This window comes from Bos indicus, chromosome 4, assembly GCF_029378745.1.
Source record: "Bos indicus isolate NIAB-ARS_2022 breed Sahiwal x Tharparkar chromosome 4, NIAB-ARS_B.indTharparkar_mat_pri_1.0, whole genome shotgun sequence".
Classification (NCBI taxonomy): Eukaryota; Metazoa; Chordata; class Mammalia; order Artiodactyla; family Bovidae; genus Bos; species Bos indicus.
The window spans coordinates 62,293,003-62,319,159 of NC_091763.1; the positions used below are offsets into that span (position 1 = coordinate 62,293,003).

The 26,157-nt window shown below is 40.8% G+C and overlaps 1 protein-coding gene across 4 annotated transcripts in view; it reads left to right on the top strand.

The window, feature by feature from the left end:
- Nucleotides 1-2,423, top strand: part of DPY19L2 (dpy-19 like 2) — a 93,834-nt gene extending 91,411 nt beyond the window's left edge. For all 4 annotated transcript variants that reach the window (XM_070787854.1, XM_070787851.1, XM_070787852.1 and 1 more), the window contains one exon: nt 400-2,423. In XM_070787854.1, the coding sequence (XP_070643955.1) occupies nt 400-550 (151 nt within the window). In that variant the 3' untranslated portion in view covers nt 551-2,423. The remainder of the gene's footprint in view (nt 1-399) is intronic.
- Nucleotides 2,424-26,157: the final 23,734 nt, after the last annotated feature.

Genomic DNA, 26,157 nt, shown 5'->3' on the forward strand with positions numbered 1-26,157 from the left:
GTAGGTAATTCATCAGGAATTAGATTAACTATTAACTTTGCTTTAATTTGTCTCATTTTACAGTAAACGGGTATTATATTTGGATGGCAGTACCGCTTAGAACATATATTCATTTATATTTCACTTTGAAGGTGGATTTTTAAATATATGTTTCTGAATTACATTGAGCTCTTATTATTTGATTCAATCATATATTGGTTATTTGGTTAACTGGAATATAAGAATATAGCATAATTTCATTTTATTATTAATATCTCTAAATTTTAAACATGTTTTTTGAAATGTACTAAGATCTTTAATTTATTAAATGTTAGTCTCTAAAAATCTGAGATATTTTATAATTATAGTTCTTCTAGATATGAATGCATTTTTAATATATATATTTGCTTATTTTTTCAGGCCTGGTTGCAGTATGCTTGAAATTTGGGATGTGGAAGACCCTTCTAACTCAGCTAACCCTCCCTTATGTAGCGTCTTGCTCAAGGATGCAAGGCCATACTTCACCACAGTGTTTCAGAATAGTATGTACAGAGTGTTAAAAGTTAATTGAGAAAAGACTGCCCGTTACACTGTGGTGCAAAGAGGTGCACAAAAACAATCACTTTAGTTTATTTACATTAATAAAAATCACAAGCTTTAATAAGGGACCCTTAAAAACAAGATAGGAAAAATGATTTAAAGTTTTTCTAATTTCTAAAAGGTAAATTATTTCATTGTTTTCCATTGAATGTCAGCCTTATTAAACTTGTCATATAAATGAGTAAATCATTTCATATTCCATAAATAAATGTTCATCTTAAAGTTTTAAAGAAGAAAAATATATGTAAGAGAACAATGAAATTGAATAAATCAAGAATATATAAGTCCTTTTGTATCCAACGAGGCGAATTGCTTCTAATTTTCTCTAGTTCTAGGATGTACCAACTCAAACTCTTTAAAACACTTAGAAGAGACTAATGCAGTTTCTGAAATGACACTTCCCTAAGATCCTGCTACTGATCACAACCTCTGTCTTTGTGAGGAAATTTGTTTGTAACCATGTGTCTATTAAGGTTGTTTTTGCCTTTAGTAGCCCTCAGGAAAGATCTTTAATAGCTTTTAACAACTTTTTTTTTAATCATTTCAAGTTTTTTTCAAAACAGCTTATTTTGCAATGTTTTCAATCTTTTTAAATTTATTTATCCAGCCAGATATTTTCCACTGATCAGTTCTCAATTTAAGTTCAGCAGATTATTAATCTGTCTTTTAGAATACAGTGGTTTTTTTTTTTTTCTTTTACTATCCAAGTAAAATTGTTATAGTACACAGTCAAATTTAGGGCTTAAGCATTATCAGAAAAGAAAATCCAGTTAACTTTATCAAATAAAATTTGAAGAAGCAAAGGCATTTTCATCTTGAAGTCCTGTAGCTCATTGGTCATAGTCATTTTTACCCCAGTCACCATCTTTTTTAATAATATGTTTTAAGTCCTTATTTAGTTTTGGTTTTGGATGAGGACAGTAATGTTTTATAGATCCTCTCTTCCAGTATAAAACCTATCCAACAGTAATGCTTTGAAAAGTGGTAGTTCTCTAGAAAATATGGTTGCCAAGTGGAAAGTTAAACACTGTCTCTGATTGATAGATGTTGAATATGCCATATCTGTAGTATTTTAATGTGCATCTACTTTAATAATCTTGGAATGTTTGTAATTCCCTTGTTTTTGGCCCTCTCTGTGTTTGAGATAGCAAAATGACTTAATCCCATAGATTAGTTCATTTATAGTAGGTAGAAAAGTACATATACCAGAAAACCAATAAATTATTTTTCAACTTTTATTATAATTGTAAAATATTTTAATACAAGATACAGAACAGCTAGGAATATAAAATTGTATTATATTCACATTTCAGATACTTTGTTTTGATCTAAGTATGGGGCAAAGAAGTAAAGGAGATAGAACACCTAACACAAAAATTGAAATATATTTTGGATGATGCTTTCATAGGAACTATTCTAAAGAAGTTGGTAGAATTTTTAAAGAACTTTATCAATTAATAAAATATGCAGTACAAGTATATTTACATGGATTTATATATAGGGAATCAATAAAATTATTTTCAACTTTTATAGTTGTAAAATATTTTAATACAGGATGCAAAGCCACTAAGAAAGCATTATTTTAGCATTTTCAAATATTTCATTTGGTATAAATGTGAGATAAAAGAGCTACAACACCTAAGATTAATGAAATTAAAGTAGCACATTTTGGATAGTATTTTCATAAGCAACATTTAAAAGAAATTGCTAGAATGTAGCAACAAAAATGGATGAGTTGGATTAACTAAAACATATTTCATATAAATATAATGTATTAATGTGAATTTATGTTATTTTCACGTGCTATATGTGTTTTAAATTAAAAAAGCCCTTGAAGATCCTGGCATGTGTTTTCTGTCTTTCTTCATTCTTTACTAAAACCCATTTGGAAATTGAAATCACTCTGATATAAAAGTAGAAATCATGGTTTCCTGACCATGTTTACATTGATAGTGTTTTTTTAACCATTTTAAATCAATTCTGTGTAGTCTCACACAAAAGGCAATGTACTATGGAGGAAATAGTGTGGCTTTGTAACCAGGTGGATCTCAGTATGAATCCTGATAACTTTCATTTACTAGGTATATTACCTACCATCCATCGAAAAGATATTTCTTGAACACTGATTGTATGTCAGGCACTATTCGTGGCTATGTGGCTCTACTCTGAAAACTTAACAAAACTTAACAAAAAAGGAGACTCACACTACCTACTTGGCAGAGTCATTTTGAGGATTGGTGAGATGATGTGTTAGAGCACATTCAGGCCCTCGACAATTGACAATTGTTAGCCCATTTACTCTTTCTCCCTTACCCACCAATAACCGGTTCTGTAATACCGTGTTACCTGGTGTGTTGTCTCAGAATTCCAAATAGTCCTACTTTAAAAAAAAAAAATGTTATTCTTTAGTTGGAGGGAAATTGCTTTACAGTATTATGATAGTTTCTGCCATACAACAATGCAAATCAGCCATAATTATACATATATCACCTCCCTCTTGAGCCTCCTTCCTGAGCCTCCCTCCCATCCCCAACTCCCACCCCTCTAGGTCGTTACAGAGTGCCTGGCTGGGCTTCCTGTATTATACAGGAACTTAGCACCAGCCATCTGTGTTCCACATGCCAGTGTATATGTGTCGATGCTACTTTCTCCACTCACCCCACTCTCTCCTCCCCGCACTGTGGCCACAAGTCTGTTCTTTACATCTGTGTCTCCATTCCTTCCCAGTAAATAGGTTCATATACTAATGCAAATAGTCCTACTTTTCTTTAGTGTCTGTAAGTAAGAATACTGGACCACTGCTTACTTTTTTAATATAAATTAGGTTATTACATTCTTGTCTGTGTACATTTTATTATCTGTTCTTTGGAAATCTAAAAAAAATATGCATGAATGCTGTTCGTTGAGTAATGGGTAAATTTTTCCTCAGTGCAAGGAAGCATTTTCCTTAGTTTCCTATGGTCATAGTTTTGCACACTTACTTGAAACCATGATAAAAGTGAGTTGTGCACAAGTTCAGCAATTCCCTCCACCATCAAGTTGTCAGAAGCTGATATACAGCTTCAGTGAATAATATGTGTGTTATATGCTAGTCTTTTGCTGCTAAGAACACTACATCAAAAATCATTGAATACTTTTCATGGGGGATTCCCTGGTAGCCCAGCTGGTAAAGAATCTACCTGCAATGCAGGAGACCTGGGTTCAACCCCTGGGTTGGGAAGATCTCCTGGAGAAGGAAATGTGTACCCACTCCAGTATTCTGGCCTGGGAAATTCCATGGACTATATATCAAAAAGAGTTGGACATGACTGAGTGACTTTCACTTCACTTTTCATGTTAATTTTAATAATAAAACTATGCTTATATTTTATATGTTTGTATTATACAAGCCATACAAACTCATTATGGAAAATTAGTTTTGAAAAAAACAAAATTTAAAAGGGGAAAATGTTCACCAAGACATTATTAATATCTCATTGTTTTCTTCCAGCCTTTAGGCATGTTTTTGTTGTTTTAATGTAAACAGTTTTATCTTTTGTTCTTCATGTAATAAATATGGAAGTGTTACATACAAACTGTATTTAATGGCTCCATAATGCCCTATTTTGTATATAAATATATGCACAGATATTTGTATCTTAACCATTATTTAGCTGTTACCACTTTTGCGACTACGTGGATATCATAGTACAATATATAAGATATGTATAGAACACTGCCATGAGTTCTTTTTTTAATTTTCAAATTATTTCTTTAGGGTACATTCCCATAAATTTCTTTCAATAAAACACTATGGATACTGTCAATGCAGTTTGCCTCAAATTACCTCTGCAAAAGTATTGTATGCATCACCAAAAATCAGTGTGTGATAATGCTCATCTCACAACACTCGTTAGCACTGGGTTTTTTATTAATACTTTTTTGCTAATTTGTGACACCCAAAATGGTATTAATTATCATTTTAATTTGCATTTATCCCATGGTTGGTGTGATTGGGCCACCTATTGATGTTTGTAAATGGTTCCATTTCCTCTTGTACATTGTCTGTTTCCATTTGTCTGCATATATTTTATGAAAGCCCAGCCTGGCCCTGAGACCAGCCGTGTTACAGATCCTCACTGTTGGGGATTCTGTCTTGTCATTAACTATTCCGTGAAGTCGATAAAAATGCCGTATTAGTTTACCTACTCCTCAATAAGCTGGGCGTGATGCTTCAGCCTGTCTAAAATAGTTTATAATTTATACTATATACTTTATACTATATATATACTTTATAGTATACCCAGGATGTCATATTTAATATTAAATGCCACGTTTAAAAATCTCAGTGCTTCCACTGCTTTTAAATAAGGATTCAATGATCATAATTTCATGCTTGGACACCATTGACTTTGTAAATTGTGTTTTATGTATGAAATTTCTTAAACCATTATTATTGATCTCATCTGAGCTGCTTTTTATAGGTTATAGAAGGCAGAATTATTAAATTTTCAAACCCAAGAATGTTCATGGAAGCCTTATTTGTACCTGGTGGAGGGAGCTGGAAGCAACCTAAAGGCACCAATAGAGTGAGTGAGTAAAACAAAACAGTTCCATATAATGGAATATTATACAGGGGTAAATCATCATGTCAATAGGAATGAATCTCAAATATAAGGTTAAGAATAAAAAGCTTGGAATTTTCCTGGTGGCCCAGTCATTAAGAATCTGCCTGCCAGTGCAGGGAACGTGGGTTCAATCTGGAAAGATCCCACATGCCACAACTACTGAAACCTGCCTAGAACCTGTGCTCTGCAGCTGGAGAAGCCACCACGGTAAGAAGCCCACTCACCACACAGAGCAGCCCCTGCTCACAGCAAACTAGAGAAAGCCCATGCTGCAATGAAGACCCACGGCATCCAAAAACAGATACATAAATTTTTGAAAAAAGAATAAAAAAGTTAGCAATGGTTGTATGTGTATGCATGTGTAAGTATATGTGGTATTTGTATATAGCCTAAAAGCAAAACAAGAATATTAGGAGATACATGTGTAGCAAAACAATAAAAGCATAGGCAGAATTCACACAAGAGTTAGGCCAGCAATCACTTCTAAGAGAGAGTGCAATCCAGAGGAACCTTGGGTGCTTAAATGTCCCTGTTCTAACTGGGTGTTAAGTATGTAAGTTTTCATTTTGTAATTAAGATGTGTGTATACTTGATAATGTTTGATATATTTTACACCCTTCAAAGTAAGGCATTGATACCACATCAGTGGTTCTTAAGCCTCAGATTTTCTTTTAGTGGTTCTAGGGTGCTTAATGGAGAAGGCAGTGGCACCCCACTCCAGTACTCTTGCCTGGAAAATCCCATGGACGGAGGAGCCTGGTGGGCTGCAGTCCATGGGGTCGCTGAGGGTCGGACACGACTGAGCGACTTCACTTTCACTTTTCACTTTCATGCATTGGAGAAGGAAATGGCAACCCACTCCAGTGTTCTTGCCTGGAGAATCCCAGGGACGGGGGAGCCTGGTGGGCTGCTGTCTATGGGGTCTCACGGAGTCGGACATGACTGAAGTGACTTAGCAGCAGCAGGGTGCTTAAACAAGCATCATCAGACTGGAGTACAACTTGTCTAATTCTCAAATTGTAGATGAGCGTACATTTGTGTAATGTATTACTTAGTTTCTTTAAATGGCAGATGATATGAAGTGCCTGTATTGAACAACCAAACTGGATAGAAAGTGATTATTTAAAATTTTTTTTCTATAGAAGTAATTCATGTTCATAAAGGGAAAGTTGGAAAATCCATAATAGTAGTAAAGTGCATGATCTTTCAGGAGTGGTAATAACTTTTTAAAAATTACATTATAGACTGAAGAAAGACATTCATAGAAATTTTGTTACAATTCAGAATATATATATATATATATTTTTTTTTGGAAGAAACCAAAATATTTTATTATAAGGTAGTCACACCTTATAACAACAATAACACCAATAACAAAGAGCAGTTGCCCTAGAGTTTTCAATATACATTTACAACTGATCTACATCCACTTTCTTTTTTTTTTAAATTTTATTTTATTTTTAAACTTTACAATATTGTATTTGTTTTGCCAAATATCGAAATGAATCCGCCACAGGTATACCTGCGTTCCCCATCCTGAACCCTCCTCCCTCCTCCCTCCCCATGCCCTCCCTCTGGGTCGTCCCAGTGCACCAGCCCCAAGCATCCAGTATCGTGCATCCAACCTGGACTGGTGACTCGTTTCATACATGATATTGTACATGTTTCACTGCTATTCTCCCAAATCATCCCACCCTCTCCCTCTCCCACAGAGTCCATAAGACTGATCTATACATCAGTGTCTCTTGCTGTCTCGTACACAGGGTTATTGTTACCATCTTTCTAAATTCCATATATATGCGTTAGTATACTATATTGGTGTTTTTCTTTCTGGCTTACTTCACTCTGTATAATAGGTTCCAGTTTCATCCATCTCATTAGAACTGATTCAAATGTATTCTTTCTAATGGCTGCGTAAAACTATAAGCAAGGTGAAAAGACAGCCTTCAGAATGGGAGAAAATAATAGCAAATGAAGCAACTGACAAACAACTAATCTCAAAAATACACAAGCAACTCCTACAGCTCAACTCCAGAAAAATAAATGACCCAATCAAAAAATGGGCCAAAGAACTACATACACATTTCTCCAAAGAAGACATACAGATGGCTAACAAACACATGAAAAGATGCTCAACATCACTCATTATCAGAGAAATGAAAATCAAAACCACTATGAGGTACCATTTCACGCCAGTCAGAATGGCTGCGATCCATAAGTCTACAAGCAATAAATGCTGGAGAGGGTGTGGAGAAAAGGGAACTCTCTTACACTGTTGGTGGGAATGCAAACTAGTACAGCCACTATGGAGAACAGTGTGGAGATTCCTTAAAAAACTGGAAATAGAACTGCCTTATGACCCAGCAATCCCACTGCTGGGCATACACACTGAGGAAACCAGAAGGGAAAGAGACCCGTGTACCCCAATGTTCATCGCAGCACTGTTTATAATAGCCAGGACATGGAAGCAACCTAGATGCCCATCAGCAGATGAATGGATAAGAAAGCTGTGGTACATATACACAATGGAGTATTACTCAGCCATTAAAAAGAATATATTTTAAAAATGTGCAATATAAAGTGGCTTCTTCATGTCCTTAAGATAGCCTCCATGTGATGAGAATTCTGTTTTTGCAGCCCATCAGAGTATTTGACAGCCTCTGCATATCAAATATTCATGTTGTTTAATAGTTAGGATAAATGCAAATTTGTTTTTGTTTTTTCAAAGGTCAAGATTTTTATTACTCAGCAGTACCTTGTTTAGAACTTAAAATTGGCCTCCCTGTTTCTCTTGTATCGTGCTAAATTACCTCGTTTTCTCCTCCTGTTGTTAACTACAAAGATTAGAAAAAATACAAAATGTACACAGTTAATAGAATACTGTATATATCCATTAGATATTTTTTCAAAAGCAAAATTTCTAGCATGTTTCACTAATATTAATAGGGTACACTGCTTTTCTTTGAAATAAGATCTAATCAAGTATTAATATTTGCTATCTAATACTCTTGGTATGCTCTGTAGCTCTTAGAGTCCTGTCTTTGATCTTTTCAAAGTACATTGTCTGCCAACTGTACAGATACAATATACAAGAGTCTGTTCAGATAGCAGGTGATAATCATCGCACTGTGATCAGTGCTGGAGCACAATGGAAGGAAAGACGACTGGGTCCTTTCATAAAAGATATCCTAGCAGACGTGCTGCTTGATTTGATCTTAAAGGGAAAACAGGAAGTAACCATGGGGGACTGCAGTGGTGGTGGGGGTCTTTCCAGGTTTCCAGGTAAAGGAGGCAGCATGGCATCATTAGAGGACATGACTCAATCCGGGCACTGCGCTTTAGTTCAGTGAGAGCACCCGGGCGTTGAGATAATTACCGTAAGTTGGAGAGATGGGGAGATCCTGAAAGCAGCAGGGTCTAAAGGAAAGTTAGGCCTCTGGAGTGGTAAGAATATGCATGCCTTACTTTCCAGTCTGTTACCTCTCAGGCTCTGTTTCTTCATCTGTAAATTGGTTATAACACCTTCCTCACCTTGAATACTTTGAATTGTGTGCATAAATAAGATATTCCATGTGGAAGTGTGTTAGAAAGCACCACCCATGAGATTCAGACACTGAGTCAACACTCACCTAGATGTTAATAAGAAAGATCTAAGAATTATTAATCCAAAAGAGCAAATATGTAACAAAATCACTTATATTGACTTTGTCTTATGTTAGAGGAGCAGATGGTGATTGCAGCCATGAAATTAAAAGATGCTTACTCCTTGGAAGGAAAGTTATGACCAACCTAGATAGAATATTCAAAAGCAGAGACTTTACTTTGCCAACAAAGGTCCGTCTAGTCAAGGCTATGGTTTTTCCTGTGGTCATGTATGGATGTGAGAGTTGGACTGTGAAGAAGGCTGAGCACCGAAGAATTGATGCTTTTGAACTGTGGTGTTGGAGAAGACTCTTGAGAGTCCCTTGGACTGCAAGGAGATCCAACCAGTTCATTCTAAAGATCAATCCTGGGTGTTCTTTTGAAGGACTGATGCTAAAGCTGAAACTCCAATACTTTGGTCACCTCATGACTCATTGGAAAAGACTGTGATGCTGGGAGGGATTGGGGGCAGGAGGAGAAGGGGACGACAGAGGATGAGATGGCTGGATGGCATCACCGACTCAATGGACATGAGTTTGAGTGAACTCCGGGAGTTGGTGATGCCCAGTATGCTGCAATTCATGGGGTCGCAAAGAGTCGGACACGACTGAGTGACTGAACTGAACTGAGAGGAGCCTTTGCAGATACTGACTTCCTTATTATGCTTGCCTGATACTAAAATTCATCTGTAACTTTTAAACACAGACAGTCTATTTTTTTTTTTAATTCCATAAAAGAGGTACGTATGATTCACGTATAGACATTGAGATTTTTCAAATGAAGCTGAAGGGCCCTTCATGGAATATTCTGGATTGAATCATAACCCAAGAATGTAGGAGTTAACATCGTACAGAAATAGCACCTCAACTACTGGAAAAGAAACAGCCTGTTCACATGCCTTCATCTGCGAGAGACCTAAAGAATACAAAGGGAATCTTCACATGAATGGAGTTTGTTTTAACTAGGTTAGTGTGGCAGCCACAAAGGTACACCAGCGCTCAGACCTTCTTCTGGGAAAAAACTAACTGTCCACCTACAGTTTACTGACGGCCTCCTCCTGCAGCCCCTTCTGCATCTGCCACTACTGTTCAAGGAAGGGTCACACTCTCCCGGGAAGTCCTCAGCCAGTGACAAGGCATAGCAGGGTACCAGGGCCTGGCCGTCTCTGCCCAGTGCTGGACTTTGGAACTCCCTGCTGAGTAAGCCAAGACCTGGTTGGATCCCCCTGGCTCTCCTTTCTTGCTCCTTTTGTTGTAGGTATCAGATCCACCTCATTCCTAAAATCTTCCCTAACCAATCCAGCTCCCTCCTCTAACAGCTGATCCCCCCTTCCAATAAGCCTCTTGTCCTCTCTCAGCATCTGTTTCCTGGAGAATCTGAACTAACCTAGGTGGATGCCAGCCCGAATCCCAAGCAGAGCAAGTTCAGGGTTTTTGTCTCAGTCTGCCGGGGATTCTGGAGAGTTGTGCTGTTCTGTGTGTGTGCACGGCTTATAAATACAAAACAAAACAACTCTGTAGGTAAGTCAAGTTTTCCATGAATTTTCCTGACCACTCAGAGATGGTGCCTCCAATGAAACTTCTTTTTAGAAGTTCACTGAGGCCCTGAAGGTAATCCCTTTTTGGGCTATATCGTGGTAGCTGTTGTCAGGAGAGGGGGACTGCATGACTGTGAGATGCCCATGCTTCTCACACCCTGGACCTTAGTCAAACCTCAGAGTTTCCAGAATAAAGTGCTATGTGAACCATAGAAGCCAGGCATTCAAACCATCAAAGCTTAGTAAATACACATGCACGCTTCTTTGAGGATTTAGACACTGAAATTTGATCACAAATTACTCTAGCCAAGTCCAGTTATCTTAAATGTAACAGCTGGGCTTTATTAGACACTCTGCTGCTGCTGCTGCTAAGTCATGTCAGTCGTATCCAACTCTGTGCGACCCCATAGACGGCAGCCCAACCAACAGGCCTCTGTCCCTGGGATTCTCCAGGCAAGAACACTGGAGTGGGTTGCCATTTCCTTCTCCAATCATGAAAGTGAAAAGTGAAAGTGAAGTCGCTCAGTCGTGTCTGACTCTTGGCAACCCCATGGACTGCAGCCTACCAGGCTCCTCCATCCGTGGGATTTTCTAGGCGAGAGTACTGCAGTGGGTTGCCATTGCCTTCTCTCTAGTATACTGAAAAGCAAAGCTACCATAATCTGAAACATAGTTCATGTTTATTCCCCATACATACAAAGATAATTTGCTGTATTATAAAAACAATTTCTTTTTGTAATAACTAGGAGGGAATGTCCACTAAAGTTATAGTGCACAAAATGTTTATTTTATATATGCCTAGTGCCATCTGCTGGCTGTGACATATTATAACATTTGTCATGAAATTGTGTCCTACTCTTAGTGACTCCAAGGGCTGTATTCCCCAGGCTTCTCTGTCCATGGAATTCTCCAGTCAAGAATACTGGAGTGGGTTGCTATGCAAACTGGTTCCTTGGCACTTTTATAGGTATGTTATTTCAGCAAACTGATTCCTTACCACTTTTTGTAGGTCTTGTTATTTTGTGAATGAAATGTGTTTCATGTTTGCATGTGTTTTAATAGAAAATAGAGGGCGTCCCTGGTAAAGAGTAAGAGTCTGTCTGCAATGCAGGAGACCTGGGTTTGATCCCTGGGTTGCGAAGATTCCCTGGAGAAAAGAATGGCAACCTACTCCAGTATTCTTGCCTGGAAAATTCCATGGAGGAGCCTGGCAGGCTACAGTCCATGGGGTCTCAAAGAGTCCAACATGATTGAGTGACTAACACTTTCACTTTCACTTTAATAGAAAATAGGAAAAATCCAAAGGAGAAATGAAGAGAACTCAAGGACATGAACTGCACTCTTTTTTTTTTTTTACATTGTGATTTACTCACAGTGATAGAAGCATAATTACTGCTTCCCTCCCTTGCCCCCACACCTCTGCTATTTCATTCATCCAACTCCCACCTCCCACGCCTTAGAAGGTTCTGTTTGATTTCGTCCCTCCCTCCCTGTCCAGGACCACGGATACACTGATACTCCCAACACAGCACTTTCACTGCAGCAGCAATGAACTGCTTGAAATGGCCATGTCCCTTTCTCTTGCCTGTGCTCACACTCTCCCCCAAGTCTGTCAAGGCCTTAACTGTTGTTCTCCTCTTGCTCATCTTTCATGTCTCTGCTCAGAAGCCCCCTCCTCCTGGAAGCTGGGGTCCTGCCAGCTCCTCCGTAGTCCACTAATGTCACTTCCCTTTGCCATGTTGTTTGACCATTTAAGTTGTCTGACTATCCTTGGGAGTCTTTAATTGAGCTGTGAGCTACTAAAATACAAGATTCATATTTATTTCTGTTTTCCACCCACCTCAGTACCTGGCACTGTACTAGATACACTAGGCAATCCCTAGTAAAATTTCAGTAAATACTGCGTTAAGGAATAATGTGGAAAATAACTAGAAAAATTGAGTGGTGAGTGATCCCTTTAGGTCTCTTTTCCTGTTTGCTGCTGTTGCTGCTGCTGCTAAGTTGCTTCAGCTGTGTCCGACTCTGTGCGACGCCATAGACGGCAGCCCACCAGGCTCCCCCGTCCCTGGGATTCTCCAGGCAAGAACACGAGTGGGTTGCCATTTCCTTCTCCAGTGCATGAAAGTGACAAGGGAAAGTGAAGTTGCTCAGTCGTGTCCAGACTCTTAGTGACCCCATGGATTGTAGCCTACCAGGCTCCTCATTGCCTTCTCCACCTTTCCTGTTTACTGTCCCTCTTATACAGTTATTACTAGTTTGCTTGTGTGCCGTCATTTCCAACTCTTTGCAACCCCATGGACTGTAGCCCACTAGACTCCTCTGTCCATGGGATTCTCCAGGCAAGAATATTGGGGTGGGTTGCCATTTCCTTCTCCAGGGGATCTTCCCAATCTGGGGATCAAACCTGAGTCTCCTGCATTGCAGGCAGATTCTTCACCTGCTGAGTCAATTATCCCACAGATGGATCAACAAAGTCTTAATTATTTTCAAGTATCCAACACTGTATTAGGTGCTCTGAGGATCAAGTTCAAAATATCAGTATCTAAATTAAGACTGAGTTTGGATCCCTGCTCTGTCACTCACTAGCTGGGCACTTCATTTAACATTTTAAAATTTTACCATCTTCAAAATGGAGGTAATAAAGGTATATCCCTCAAAATGGCCTTTTGAAGAAAAAGAAGTAACACATGTAAAGAGTACGAAACAGACTTAAGAGTCCAGTTAAGCTGCTTGTTGTTGTTCTTTTGAAAGTCCAGGAACCGACTGAAGATCAGCACAGAGAACTGCTGCCTAGGTGGGGGTTCTTTATTCCTTAGGGACTCTCTGCCCCCTCTAGAGTCTATTGTCAGCATTTTGCTATGTCAGTTTGCAGAAGCTTTGCTACTGTGTTGTTTCTCTGATCAGGGCTAGCTAATTTCATATCTTTAATTTTAAAAAGCCATTCTGCTAAAAACAGAAATGTGCACAGCCTAAATATGTGACTGTATTTGGCTTCCCTTGTGGCTCAGCTGGTAAAGAATCTGCCTGCAAGGCAGGAGACCTGGGTTCAATCCCTGGGTTGGGAAGATCCCCTGGAGAAGGGAAAGGCTACCCACTCCACTATTCTGGCCTGGAGAATTCCATGGACTGTATAGTCCATGGGGTCGCAAAAAGTCATACACGACTGACCAACTCTCACTTAAGGCTTATTCTACAAAAGCTGGTAACTATAGTGTGGCCAGATCACGTTGCCTTTAAAATAACTTAGAATTTACTCAGTTGGCTTTCCCTTTAGGTATAAAATAAGAAACCCAACCATCTCAGGTCTCCAAAGTGTAGCTTCTGATTAACTTCTCACCAGTAAAGGCAAGGCAAATTAAAACAGAAAAATAACTGCTTTTAAAAAGGACATGAATACCATCAAGGGAGTTGATTTCCTGTGTACAAATTTTACCTAATGTCACAGGCTCATTGGGTAGAGGTTGGTGAAAGTGGCTGTCTCAGTTTACTTCTAGATGGAGTTTGCAAATATTTTTCTAAATTTCGGTTCTTATAGATGACTTAACCTTAAGAGAGTCAAATAGGAGAAAGGGTAAACAGAGGCAAGGGTTTGTGGCTTGGTTCTTTAACAAGTCATTCTCTCTCTTTTCTCTACCTCTCACTCCTGCTACTGGAAACAAGGTTCGGAGAAAGAAAGGGATGGTAGAAGAGGGGAAGATGTGGAGGGAAAGGAAGGAGGTGGCTGGTGGTTGAGGTAGATGATAGTAGCTATCTGGTTTGCCTGGAGCAGCTTCCCAGAAGCTCTTTTCCACATAATTGGATAAAGCCATGATGGTGGACAGCTATAGTATAAAACTTGTCTTGTAAGACCAGTCTCTCAGATTATCTACTTAGGCTGGGGACTCAATCTCAACCCAGCCGACTTTTCCACACTCTGCTCCCCTCAACAGGTGATTTATTTTTTTTCCCTAGGCACTATTTTCCTATTACTAGGACCCAAGAGAAAATAAACATTGATTTTACAACGTTTTAGCTAATGCCACTTTCTCAGCTTAGGTGGTTTTTAATTATGGATTCATACACACTTGTATGAAATTACTTTCATACTTAGAAATCTTCTGACATACACACAAAACCATCCTCATATTGGGTGTATCCACAGCCCTCCTGAGTCAGAAGCAAGGTCATAGAAAGTAGGAAGAGATCCTCGCTGAAGAAACATTGCTTTCTCTAGAACTACCCCCTCCTGTAGGAAAATGAATGTAGTTATTATTAAGGCAAGACATTTTGGGCATAACAGTTTTCTTAACTGAGTCTATTTCAGAAGATAAATATGAGAGTTCGGTAAAAGTATACAAAGACTTTTCACAAGGTCACCTATTCTGTTCTCCAAAACAGAAAAATAGGAATGAAATTTCTGCTTCCTCCTTTATGCCTCCACCCTAGGATAAAGACTTCCATTGCAGGATCAACATTTCAGTGTCTTTCCCTCTATTAACCTTCATTTGGTTTCCAACCCTTTTGAGCTGGGGCCCAACAAGGATTCTCCTGCTCAGTGTTGCTTGCACCAATGGAATAAAACCAAGTTTGGTGCAGAAGCAAAGGAAAGCTTCATCCTTTGATCAGAGAATGGAGAGGTATGAGCTTGTGTTCTAGACTCATGCTTTCCCCAAAGGGCTGCTTTATAGAGTTTGGAGGTGAAGAGTAAGGGGCTTTCCGGGGCAGGCACAGTCGTGTTGCTCAGGGCTCCAGCTCGAAGCCAGGTGCAATGTCTCCGCAGGCGGCCCATCAAGTTGAGGTGTCAGTGCAGTGGCTCACACTGGGAACTCTAATCTGATGTGTTAGGTTCCAGGCCTCTGCATACACCCACCTCTAGGTAAGTGGAACTAAGCACAAAAGAGATTAGGCCTTATCACCTAGATTACATCTTACTAATATTTTTCCTGGGTATCCAGTAAGCTTTGCTGGTGACAATTTTCCCTATGAGTACAAAACAGGCCTTCATAGAAAAGTCTTCCTTTGCATGCCCAAGACCTAACTCAATGCCTGATTTTCATAAGTACTTGGTAAATATTTTCAGGATGAATTTATATATACAAACAGATTCTGTGTGCATGGTTTCCATGGAGAATCAGACAAGGCAAATTAGGGAAATCAATGGGTCTTGAAATTTAAAAAAATAACCAAGCATATTATAATATTGCTTAGATGAATTCTCCTCTTTTATGATGGATATCTGTCTTTCTGTTTGAAGCTACTCCTCGCTTGCCTGACCAGCAGAAGTCTCTTTTGCAGGCAACTCACTCTAGTTTGGCTTCCCAGGTGGCACTAGTGGTAAAGAATCTGCCTGCCAATGCAGGAGATACAAGAGACATGGGTTCAGTCCCTACGTTGAGAAGGTCCCTCGGAGGAGGAAATGGCATCCCACTCCAGTATTCTTGCCTGGAGAATTCCATGGTCAGAGAAGCCTGGCAGGTTACAGTCCATGGGGTTGCCAAGAGTCAGACATGACTGAACACATGCTTCTTATCCCCATTCCACTCTTAATTCAGATGATCTGTAAGGCCTTTGGCTCTTAAAAGCCCATTATTTGTGAAGACTCATTGCCACTGACACCTTAATTTCAGGAGGAGGGGAAGAGCAAAGCAGTTTACACCAAAATGTGAAAATGGCAGAAACTTTTAGATTCAGGTGAGAGAGATGTAAACACTGGAGTTCTAGAGTTCTACCTTCACAAGAAATTTTAGAAATAGATGAAATAATTTAAATATTATTGTTGCAAAACAAAAGTGAAAATGGATAACAAATAGACTGTCTCACAGCATATGCTATCAGTCATTTGAAAGGTAAGGAAGTTTCCATTCAATATGTTTTCAAGAAAGGCCTTCCAAAAGTTTATGTTGATGATTTTTCTAGTAGCACACTTAGACCCTGAATTCAATCCAGTTTAATTCAGTTAATTACTTTGTAAGCATTTTTTCGTGGCTGGTGACAGAAGGAGCAGTGGTAGGGTTGGTATAGCCTGGGGGTGCAAGGCAAGGCTGAAACTGGGGGTGGGGAGCCAGCCTTGGCTGGTGCAGCAGTGGAGAGGGAAAGGGAGGCAGGCACACAGGTCCTTCTGTAAACCCAGGGACTCCAGCTCACAGCAGGACTCCTGCTCTTTCTATTCTCACAATAATAGGTCAATTATATCTCAATAAAAAAGGAAGAAAAAATTTTTAAAAAGTGATTCAGCGGGGAGCTACAGAGACACTGAGTTGCACAACTGACTCAGCGCCAGGCTCACTGGGAGACTGAGGGACCCTGTTTGTTCTTGGGGAAGTTCAGGTTTCTGCTGTCCAGACTACAGGTTTCTCTGCTGAGTCAGCACATTAGCCTTGAACAAAAGACAAGGGCACAGGCCTTTGCAGCATTTCCTGTTTTGTTGTTGTTTTTTTTTAAATAGAGCCCATTTGCTGGAATTTAAAATGCTGTGGAGGAAATCAAATTCTCATCTGAGGCAACTTTGTGATGGTGTGAGGTGTGTGTGCAACTCCGTATAGCTCCTGAGGGTGTGGAGCTGTTCCCAATGATATGAATGGAGCATTCAGCCAGACAGGGTAGGCGCTCAATTTAGAACATGGAGGTGAATGGCTGATGTGACATCTTGCTGATCCCTCTCGAAGGCAAAGTTCCCCAAGTATGTAACAGACTTGAAAAATAACATAAAATTGCCTTGCACTCATAAACCAGTAGATTGTAAATTAAAAAAAAAAAATGAGAAAACATTTTTAAGGCTTTTGTTCCACGAGAAGAGGGAAATGATATGGTGGTGGGGGAGCACAAGGATGTGGGTGAAGCATGGCACGCTGCTGCATTTGGTTGTTCACGCAGCCAGAGATACAGAGGAAGTCAGAAAACCTATTAAGTGATGTCTTAATACAGGAGTAAAAATGAGTGTAAGTGTATATCGAGCTGCCAACTAGGCATCTGAGGGCAATTGAGATCAGAACTGCTACAATGAGTCTGGGTTGACCCAGATTCTCTATTTCAGCTTCTTCATGGTGATCAGTAACTTTAGGGTGAGTCCAAAGACACTTGGCTGTGCCATGGTTTAGTTACCTGTGCCTGAAGTAGAGCATATTCAGTGTGACCATGTCCGACAGCTGAGAACACGGGTGTTTGTGAAGTGTTGACCCTCTCTCAGGGAGCAGAGCCTGTGATTACAGGATAGCTCTCAGAGACGGGTGACGGGTTATCATCCTCAGACGTGGTTAACAGACAAGAAAAATGCCGGCACTCATGCCAAGAACGTCACTTTCAAGGCAAAATCAGACAATTTTTAACAAATGATCACCAGCCTGCCATGCCTCTGAAAAAATTCTCTGCCCTCGAGGACCCTCAGGAGGAGACAGACAAATAAACCGACAGTTACGCCCAGTATTACAGGCACCATATATTTCCCGAATGTGAAAATAAACACAGAAACACGTAGGAACACTGCCTGGACACTGGATCATAATGGCTCATGGGAGGTTGAAGTTATCAGTTTGCGAAAGAGCTGCATATGGACTAACAGACACCCCCCTTCCCCGCTATGAAACGCTCAGCACTTCTCCGTGAAAGCAGAAGTCAGATTCCCACAGCATCTCCAAAATCCCCACAAATTCAGCATTTTAAAAAGCCTTCCCAGAAAGGGAAGGACAGGAAGATGCAAAATGTATATAGAATTCAATAATTGTTAGGTTTCTAATATTACTGCAACTGCTGTTGTTGGCCAAAATGAAGCCCTCTGTACCCTCTTTCTCTAACTAGGGCTAAAACTGACACAATGAAACTCAGATACTTAAGGAATCTGAAAAGCAAGCAGAGGAAAGTAAAAAATTGAAAAACCAGTATTTGGGGTCATTTTTCTTCCTTTATTTCACCCTTCTTTCAGGAAAGTGGCCCCAGTTATGGAACTGGACAGCAGTCAGAGACATCAGGACTCTGAACCTACCTTTGTCAACCAAAACAAGAAAGGGGGCCCCCTGCAACCTGAAAAGTGTGGGACACATCCCAATTTTTTCCTCTTCTTTTTTCTATTTGTAACACAAGGGTGGCCCCAGTCTGGAACTTCATGGCAGTGGTTGTGGTATGAATACCTAAAGCCCTGAGGGAAAAAAATTGAGTCTCTCTGGTCAGAGAATCAGGCAAAAAGCATTCTCTGTGTCCCAAAGATGATGGGGGAAAGCTCCATTATTGTTTCCTCTATTTTATCTCACCACTCTGCCCTGGATATAGTGCCAGTCACATAGAACTGCAGAACAGATCCAAATAAACTCTACGAGGAGCCCATTTTTCTGGCCAGAGGAACCAGGTACCAGTGGCCCTGGGAACTGGAGAGTGTGTGGGAAACCCTGGAGAGGCCAGAACTGGAGAAACAAATGCTCTAAATTGTACAAACCAACACGGCTCTGGGCTCACTGCCCAGGCTGCACATGAATGAGTCAGACCTAAAGCTGTATCACAGTCACTTTGAGACCTGACCTGAGGTGAAACCAGTTCCACAGAATTTTTTATCTGTATCTAATGAGGTTAGTTGCTAAAGCAAACAAACAAAAATCAATATTATCCAGGAATTTGAGGAGAGAAAAACTCTAAAAATCTCCAGCAGATCTGAACAGATGACAATCTTCTCCAAAATAGCAAAAGTCACATTCTTTTAAAGTGCCTATGTGGGCATGTTCTGGGTCATTATATAAAACCTAAATAAAAAAAAAATAATTGAAAGCACTCAGGTATGTAGACAGTAATAAATATGTATGACCATAAAAGAATTTTTAAAAAATCAAAAGCAGAAAGATAGCTAGAAAACATCCAAACATTTAGGAACTAAACAATATAAACTTACTATACAAATAGTCCATTGGTCAAAGAGGTAAGGGAAGTTTGAAGGGAAATAAGAAAATATTTTTAAATGAATAATAATAAAAGTATAACAATTGGAAGTGCTTTGAGAAAAAATTCATAACATTAAATGCTCATATTAAAAAAAGAAAGTCTCAAATCAATAGTCTAAGCTTCCACATTAAGAAATTGGAAAAGAAGAACAAATTCAATCTAACGTTTGCAGAAGGAAGGAATATATAGAGATAAGAGCAAAAATCAATGAAAGTGAAATCAGAAAAACAATAAACAAAGTCAATGAAAATATCAACAAAATGCATAAAACTCCAGTTAAATTAACAGACAGGGGTGGTGGGGGACCAAAAACTACCAGTATCAGTAATGAAAGAGTAGACATCACTAGGAATGCCACGAGAGGCCCCATGTTCTCAGGGGACCCAGGTCCCTTGGAGACACTGGAGGAAGATATCAATACTTCGGAGCTTAGGATGACTCTCAAGGAGGGGCTGTGGACAGTAACTGCAGACCCCAAGAAAGGTGCTAGCGTAACTAGTGATGGGGATTTGGTCCAGGGCTAGTTTAGGGGCCATGTGGGAGGAACGTGGTGGTCAGAACTGTTACTCCGAGTCATGTTCAGCCTAGCTCTTGAGGGGCTTTTAATAACTTTCATGACACCATGAAGTGTGACCATTGACAGGCAAAGATTCCTTCAGGGGACGCAGAGACTGCCAAGTTCTGGGAAGCATGAACTTTTGATTCAGCCAGAGTTGGTTTCAAAGTCAGGCTCCTGGCTACGGCAAAGTAAGCTTCTCTCACTCATGCTGCAAAAGGGGAATCCTGGACAGCTAGGAAAGATGTGGCCAGACACCCTGACATTTAGTGGGGTGCTCAATGAATACTGGTTTCTTTCCATCCACCTGAGAGGCCAGGCTTCTCATTTGCCAGAATTGTCACTTTGGGACAGGAAGAGCCAAGTCCAATGGGAGCTGGACAGAACCTGTGGCAGCCACAGCGGCCATTCCTTGAGGAGGATGGAGATGCAGGAGGCAGTGCTCCACAGAGCAGGTGTGAAGCAGCGGTGGTGGGAGGCTAAGCGTGAATGACCAGCAGACGAGACGTGGACCTGCAGCAGCCTGTTTGCACAGGCAGAAGAGCATGCTGGAAGAAATGCTGGTTGGGCCCACCATGGGCTGACTCTGTAGGGAGCTGAACAGACCCCCAGCAGGGAAAAGACCTTCCAAGAGAAGAGGTTTGAGGGCAGTAAACTGGCCCTAACAGCACAGCCTTCAGTGCTGAAGAGAGTAAAGAATCCAAGTCTGGTGTAAAGGTAGCTATTTGTTCCCACCCAGCCCAGCCCCTGGGATGCAGGTGCTTGTCTGTTTCTTGGGGAGAGGAAAGAAAACATCAATGCCTATTTAAAAATGATCATTCTGTCTGTAAATTTCTAACACAGAAGGTCACAAGGCACCCTGCTCAGCATCCCTCCCACAGCTGTTAACACAGAGATGGTTCTCTCCCCACACTTTGCTGTCAGCTTTGCTCAGGTCATCAGAGCAGATAGGTGGCAGAGAAACTGGACCTCTCTTCTCCCATCAGGGGAAGCTTCCAGGCTGTGGCAACTGAAAGCAGGGTATGCTGGTGACAGGCAAGGCACAGGCAGATGTGCAGGGTAGTCAGCAGGCTAGTCCTCATACACCTGATGGACATGTCCAGAGAGTCCCAGAAATGATGGTGTGGAACTTACAGTGCAGGATGCTCAAAGGTCCCGCAGATGTGAGCCAGCCAAGCAGTAAAAGAAATTTAAATAGCCCTGTGAGTTTGACATCATTTGTATCTTCCTGGTGAAGAGGACTTGGAGAGACAAGGCAGAATAATAAAGATCTATAATCGCATTTATTGAGTATCTATCATAGGCCAGGCACTGTGCATAATATTCTAAACATAATATTTACTCCTTATCACAATGCTGAATTCTCCATCATTTTCTTCCCCTCCCCTTTCTTCTTCTTCTTTATGTTTAGGAATTCTTTGATTAAAGGAGACCTAGAAAGCCGCAATATAAATTTGGCAAATAAATTTTAATTGGGCTTTGATTGTATGACAGGCAAAAATAAGCTAGTTCTCATTTTTTAAACAAAACTGATTTGATATCTAATCACGTCAATACTTGATCAATATTTGTTGATTTCATTCATGAAACGTGAAGATTAAATGAAAATACACTACATATACCTCAGAAATGAAAAAGAGTACAGAATACCATAGGACTGCTGTACCCCAGGGTTGGGGCACCATTCCCTTCGTTTTCGCTGTAAATGCCTCCCCCTTGACTCACAGGACGACCTCAGGAGTCTGAGTGAGTGCTGGCCACCCAACAGCCCTGAGTTCATTACAAAATAAAAATGATTTTTATATATTTTATGCTTTTATACCAATCTATTTTGAAAAAGCAGTTGAAAGTTTATAATTTTAACAGAGAATGTTTATGTTAGAACAGAAGCTAGATTAAAAGATCAGCTGGGGCCCGGAACACACGTATTTTTCCTGCAGATCCAGCCAAATGTGAGACCAGGGACTGGACATAATTCATGAGAGCCAAGCTACACTCTGCAGGCAGGCTGTGTGGTAACTACCTACCTTTGCAACGCTGTCTGCTTTCAATTGTAAACACAGCCAACCAGCTCATCAGAGTAGGGCTGGAGGGAAAGCCAAGGCTGGTGGCAGGCTTGGCACCTCTTGGTGCCAGAAGCCACCTGTACACAGCATGCTGCAGAGAAACAGCCAGAATGCCCTGGAGCCAATTCCTTCTAGAAACCAGTGACAGTGGGGCTCACCCACTCCACCCACCTCCAGCATGGAGGAGCTGCCTTCAGGAGGAGGCGGAAATTGAGGCCCTGATTGCAGAGGGTTTGGGCAGTATCTTATTCTTGTCTGGTCCCCAGGGGCCACGCCTCTCTGGTTATTAAATACTGCATTGAATGGAATGATTCCAGCCTCAGCTCCATTGGGAAGTTCCTTAGTGATCTTGGAAAGTGACTTCTCTTAGAGCCTGCTGCACAGCAAATCATTCCTAACTTGGTGGCATAAAACAAATGAGCATGTATTCTCTTTCACTGTGTGGGGGTCGAAGGAGCCCGGTGAGGAACTTTTTGGTCCTTCTACAAAGTTGCACAGTGGCCGGGCTCCAGTTTTCTTGCACTCCACTCCATTCATTTGTCTGATCGCTGGCCTGGGGAGTCCTAGACAGCTAGGGACTAGAACATGTCATCTGGGGCTCCTCAGGATACTCTTCCCTAACAGTGTGATCTCGCCATATGGACTCCAGCAAGGTGGCTTCAGGGCAGCTAGACTTTTTATACCAAGGCCCAGGCTCCAAGGGGACTTGTCCCAGGAGAGTGGAAAGCAGAAGTCGAGGGCCTTTTGTGACCCAGCCTCACAGGTCACAGTTCATTGTTTTCAAGGAGGTGTGGAAAGTCATGCCTTTGTTCTAGGGGAGGGAATGAATATAGATGTCTCGTCTTCATGGCAAGAATGTCAAAGAATTTACAGTTTTGCATTGAAACCTCCACAGAGCTTGAGTTTCTCCTTACACTGAATGGGAATAATAATACTTCTTGGCTAGATTCTTTTTGGGGGAATGGAGGTTAAATGGGGCTAATGCAGATGAACTCATGACCAAAGTCACCTAACTGACCTGGTGTCAAGGGGCCAAAATGCCCAAATAGAAGCTTCCACATGTCTTGGGAGACATGCTTATTTTTCCCCCAATGCATGTGTGCTCAGTTGTGTCTGACTCTTTGTGACCCTATGGACTATAGGCCCCCAGGCTCCTCTATTCATGGGATTTTCCAGGCAAGAATACTGGAGTGGGTTGCCACTTCCTGCTCCAGGGGATCTTCCCGACCCAGGGATTGAACCCAGGTCTCCTGAGTTGCAGGCAGATTCTTTAGCAACTGAGCCACCAGGGAAGCCCCCCAGCATCTGTCACTTGCTGTGTCAAAGGGGAGAATTCTCAACCAGGAGTGATTGTATCTTAGACTATAAATACTGTGGCTTCTGGGGCTTCTGTCCTGTATTCTTGGCAGGCGGCAGGACGCCCCGAAGCTTATCTCTGCAGGCTCAGCTGCAACAATGTGCTGTGTATGTTCCAAAGCCAGCTCCTTTACTTGCCCACTTTTCCAGAAAGCACTGTGCTGGGAGGCCTGACACAAACTGCTGATATCTAGTTTCACCCACCTTCCAGCTACCTTTTCCAACTCATTCATACAAACATCTTCCTCCTTAGGTCTATTTTCCAGGCTGGTGGTTCCCACAGTGGTGGTGTCACAACCCACTGGGGTGTTGCAGTAGGCTGTCAGCGATGGTGCAAGTCATCTGTTACTAACAATAGGGTTCCCAAGTCTGCCAATGACTTATATTGAAAACAATATACAAATTAAAGAGAACTCAAGTTAATCCCCATGATCTGCCACACTCAGCTGCCCTGAACATTCTTTCTTGTGAAAGCCTGTAATTGTTGGATAGCCTTTATTTGGAAGGAAGCAATTTTTAGCTCTTAAAGGAAACCGCATTTCACAGTGTCTGTCTTTTAAGAATGTTCCACCACACAAGATTGCATGGACTCATGGGTGAGGCAGGGTGACCCCATGGGGTCCCTACCCCAGCTCCCTCTAACTAGCTCTGCCCCTGGGCAAGTTACTCAGCCTCTCTGTGATTGCTCCCCTTCAAAATAGGGATAATAAAAGCATGAACCCTGTAGGCTGCTGTGAGGAGGATTAAATGATGTATATAAAAGACACAGACAAGGGCCTGAAATCTAGCCAAGGCTAGTTTTATAGCAGCTACTATTATTTGTTATTGTGAGCTTTTTCCTTTTTTGAGGGTTTTCCTCAATGTTTTGTATGTCATATTGTTTTGGGATGTAAAGAACAAATATATCATTACTGTGTTGCTCTGTGCCTGAATATAAATACACTGGACATCTCAGCCTGGATTTCTTTTGTTTTCAAGATACTTAAAATTCCATGGGCCTCTTCTTTGGCTGGCTCCAGAAATATGTCTTGGGCTTGGGTAGCTCCAGGAAAAATTAGATTTGGCACAAGGAGCTTTCCTCCAAAATACTTCATGACTCTCTTCATTGGCTCTTCATACTTGTACCTTGATTCATTTCTCCTTCCCTACGTCCATCATTTTCAGGCTCTTTTGTTTCTGCCCAGTCCAGGGAGTGGGCAAGGAGAAGGGGAGATTCCTGGTCAAGGTTTCCAAGCTGAAGTAAAGCCAAGGCTTGGCTGAGCAGAGGAGCAGGAGTTTAGCAGATGAATCCCTGGATTTCCAGGTTGAATTTCCAAAGAGTTTTCAAACCAGTGCTGTGTACTACTGTGCTCTGCAGATTAAATGAACATTTGTGAGCTGATCTAAGTGTTGAAGAGGGACTCAAGTAGAGACGAGTGCCGTGGACAAGATACGCCTCTGATGTGGGAAAGCCCCTTTGTTTTGATCAGAACAGCATCTTGCATTCCCTGAATGTCCATGTTTTCTCCTTTAGTGCATAGACCCTGCAAAAAGATAAATTAATATATGCTAAAAATCTGTCATGCAGCTAAGGAATAAAAACCGAGATCAATTTCCTCTTTCCCTAAAGTTTTGGATCTCAGCCTCACTGTTTGGCAGAGTCACCAGGGAGCTTCTAAAAGATACAGATGCTCATCCTTTCTGATTTCATCGATCTGAGTCAGGTCTGGGCTTTGGCGTCATTTCTTAAAGGCTCCCAGGTAACGTTAATGTTGCCAGAGCTCCAGGGTGCGACCTGGCAGGCCTGTGGATCCACACTGAGTGCCTGTGGGTATTCCCTGTACCTTCTTCCTCTGACCTCATGTTCCACGAAAAGGGTCAGGTGATATCATAGATGCTTCTGGCAGGACTCAGAATAATATATTGTGTAATCTTTTAGCAAAGTTTTATTAATAGTACATAGCCTATTGTTACCTACTCATTTTCCAGGCAGTATTTTCAAGACTTATTTCCAAGATCCATCTTAAACTACTAAAGAAGAATTATTATGGACATTAATAGCTATTCATCCAAAATATAACCCCAAAAAGAAGGATGAAGAAAAAACTTTATGAAGATGAATCTCTATTGCTTTGTCCATTTTTTTTTTCTATAGGCACAATTTGTTTGCTTCTCCTTCTCAAATGTACAGATTATTAAATACTAATAGTAATACTATTAGACTAGTATTACTATTAATACTAAATACTACTACTAATAGATTATTAAATACTAATAATATAAATATTAATAGAGGGATTTGAGAAAAATCTTTGTCTTCAAAAAATGCAAAATAGAAGCAAAACAATCTTCATTTACTGGGAAGTGTGACCACCAAACACTCAGAATGAACTCATATAAAGTAAGTAAGTCTTATACTATCACCCAGGCCAGGTTTTATAAGATGTTGTCAGAAGCCTCCTGGCTAGACACACAGGCTACCTGTGACTTCAACTCCAACTTCTCATTTTCTAGGGGCATGAGCCAGTCATCTGCATTTTAAACAAACTTCCAGGTTTCCCTGGTGGCTTAGCGGTGAAGAATCTGCCTGCCAAGGCATGAGTCCTGGGTTCGATCCCTGGTCCAGGAGGATCCCACATGCCACAGAGCAACTAAGCCTATGGGTCGCAACTACTGAGCCTGTGCTCTGGAGCCCTGGAGCCACAACTACTGCGCCCATGGGCCGCAACTATTGAAGCCAGAGTGCTAGAGGGCTCTGCAAGAGGTCACCACAATGAGAAGCCCATGCATCACAACTAGAGTGTAACCCCTACTTGCTGCAACTAGAGAAAAGCCTGTGCAGCACCGAAGACCCATTATAGCCAAAAACAAAAACAGAAAACAAACTTCCTAAGTATTTTGCTTGACTCTACTTTTTAAGGCAGCAATACTATC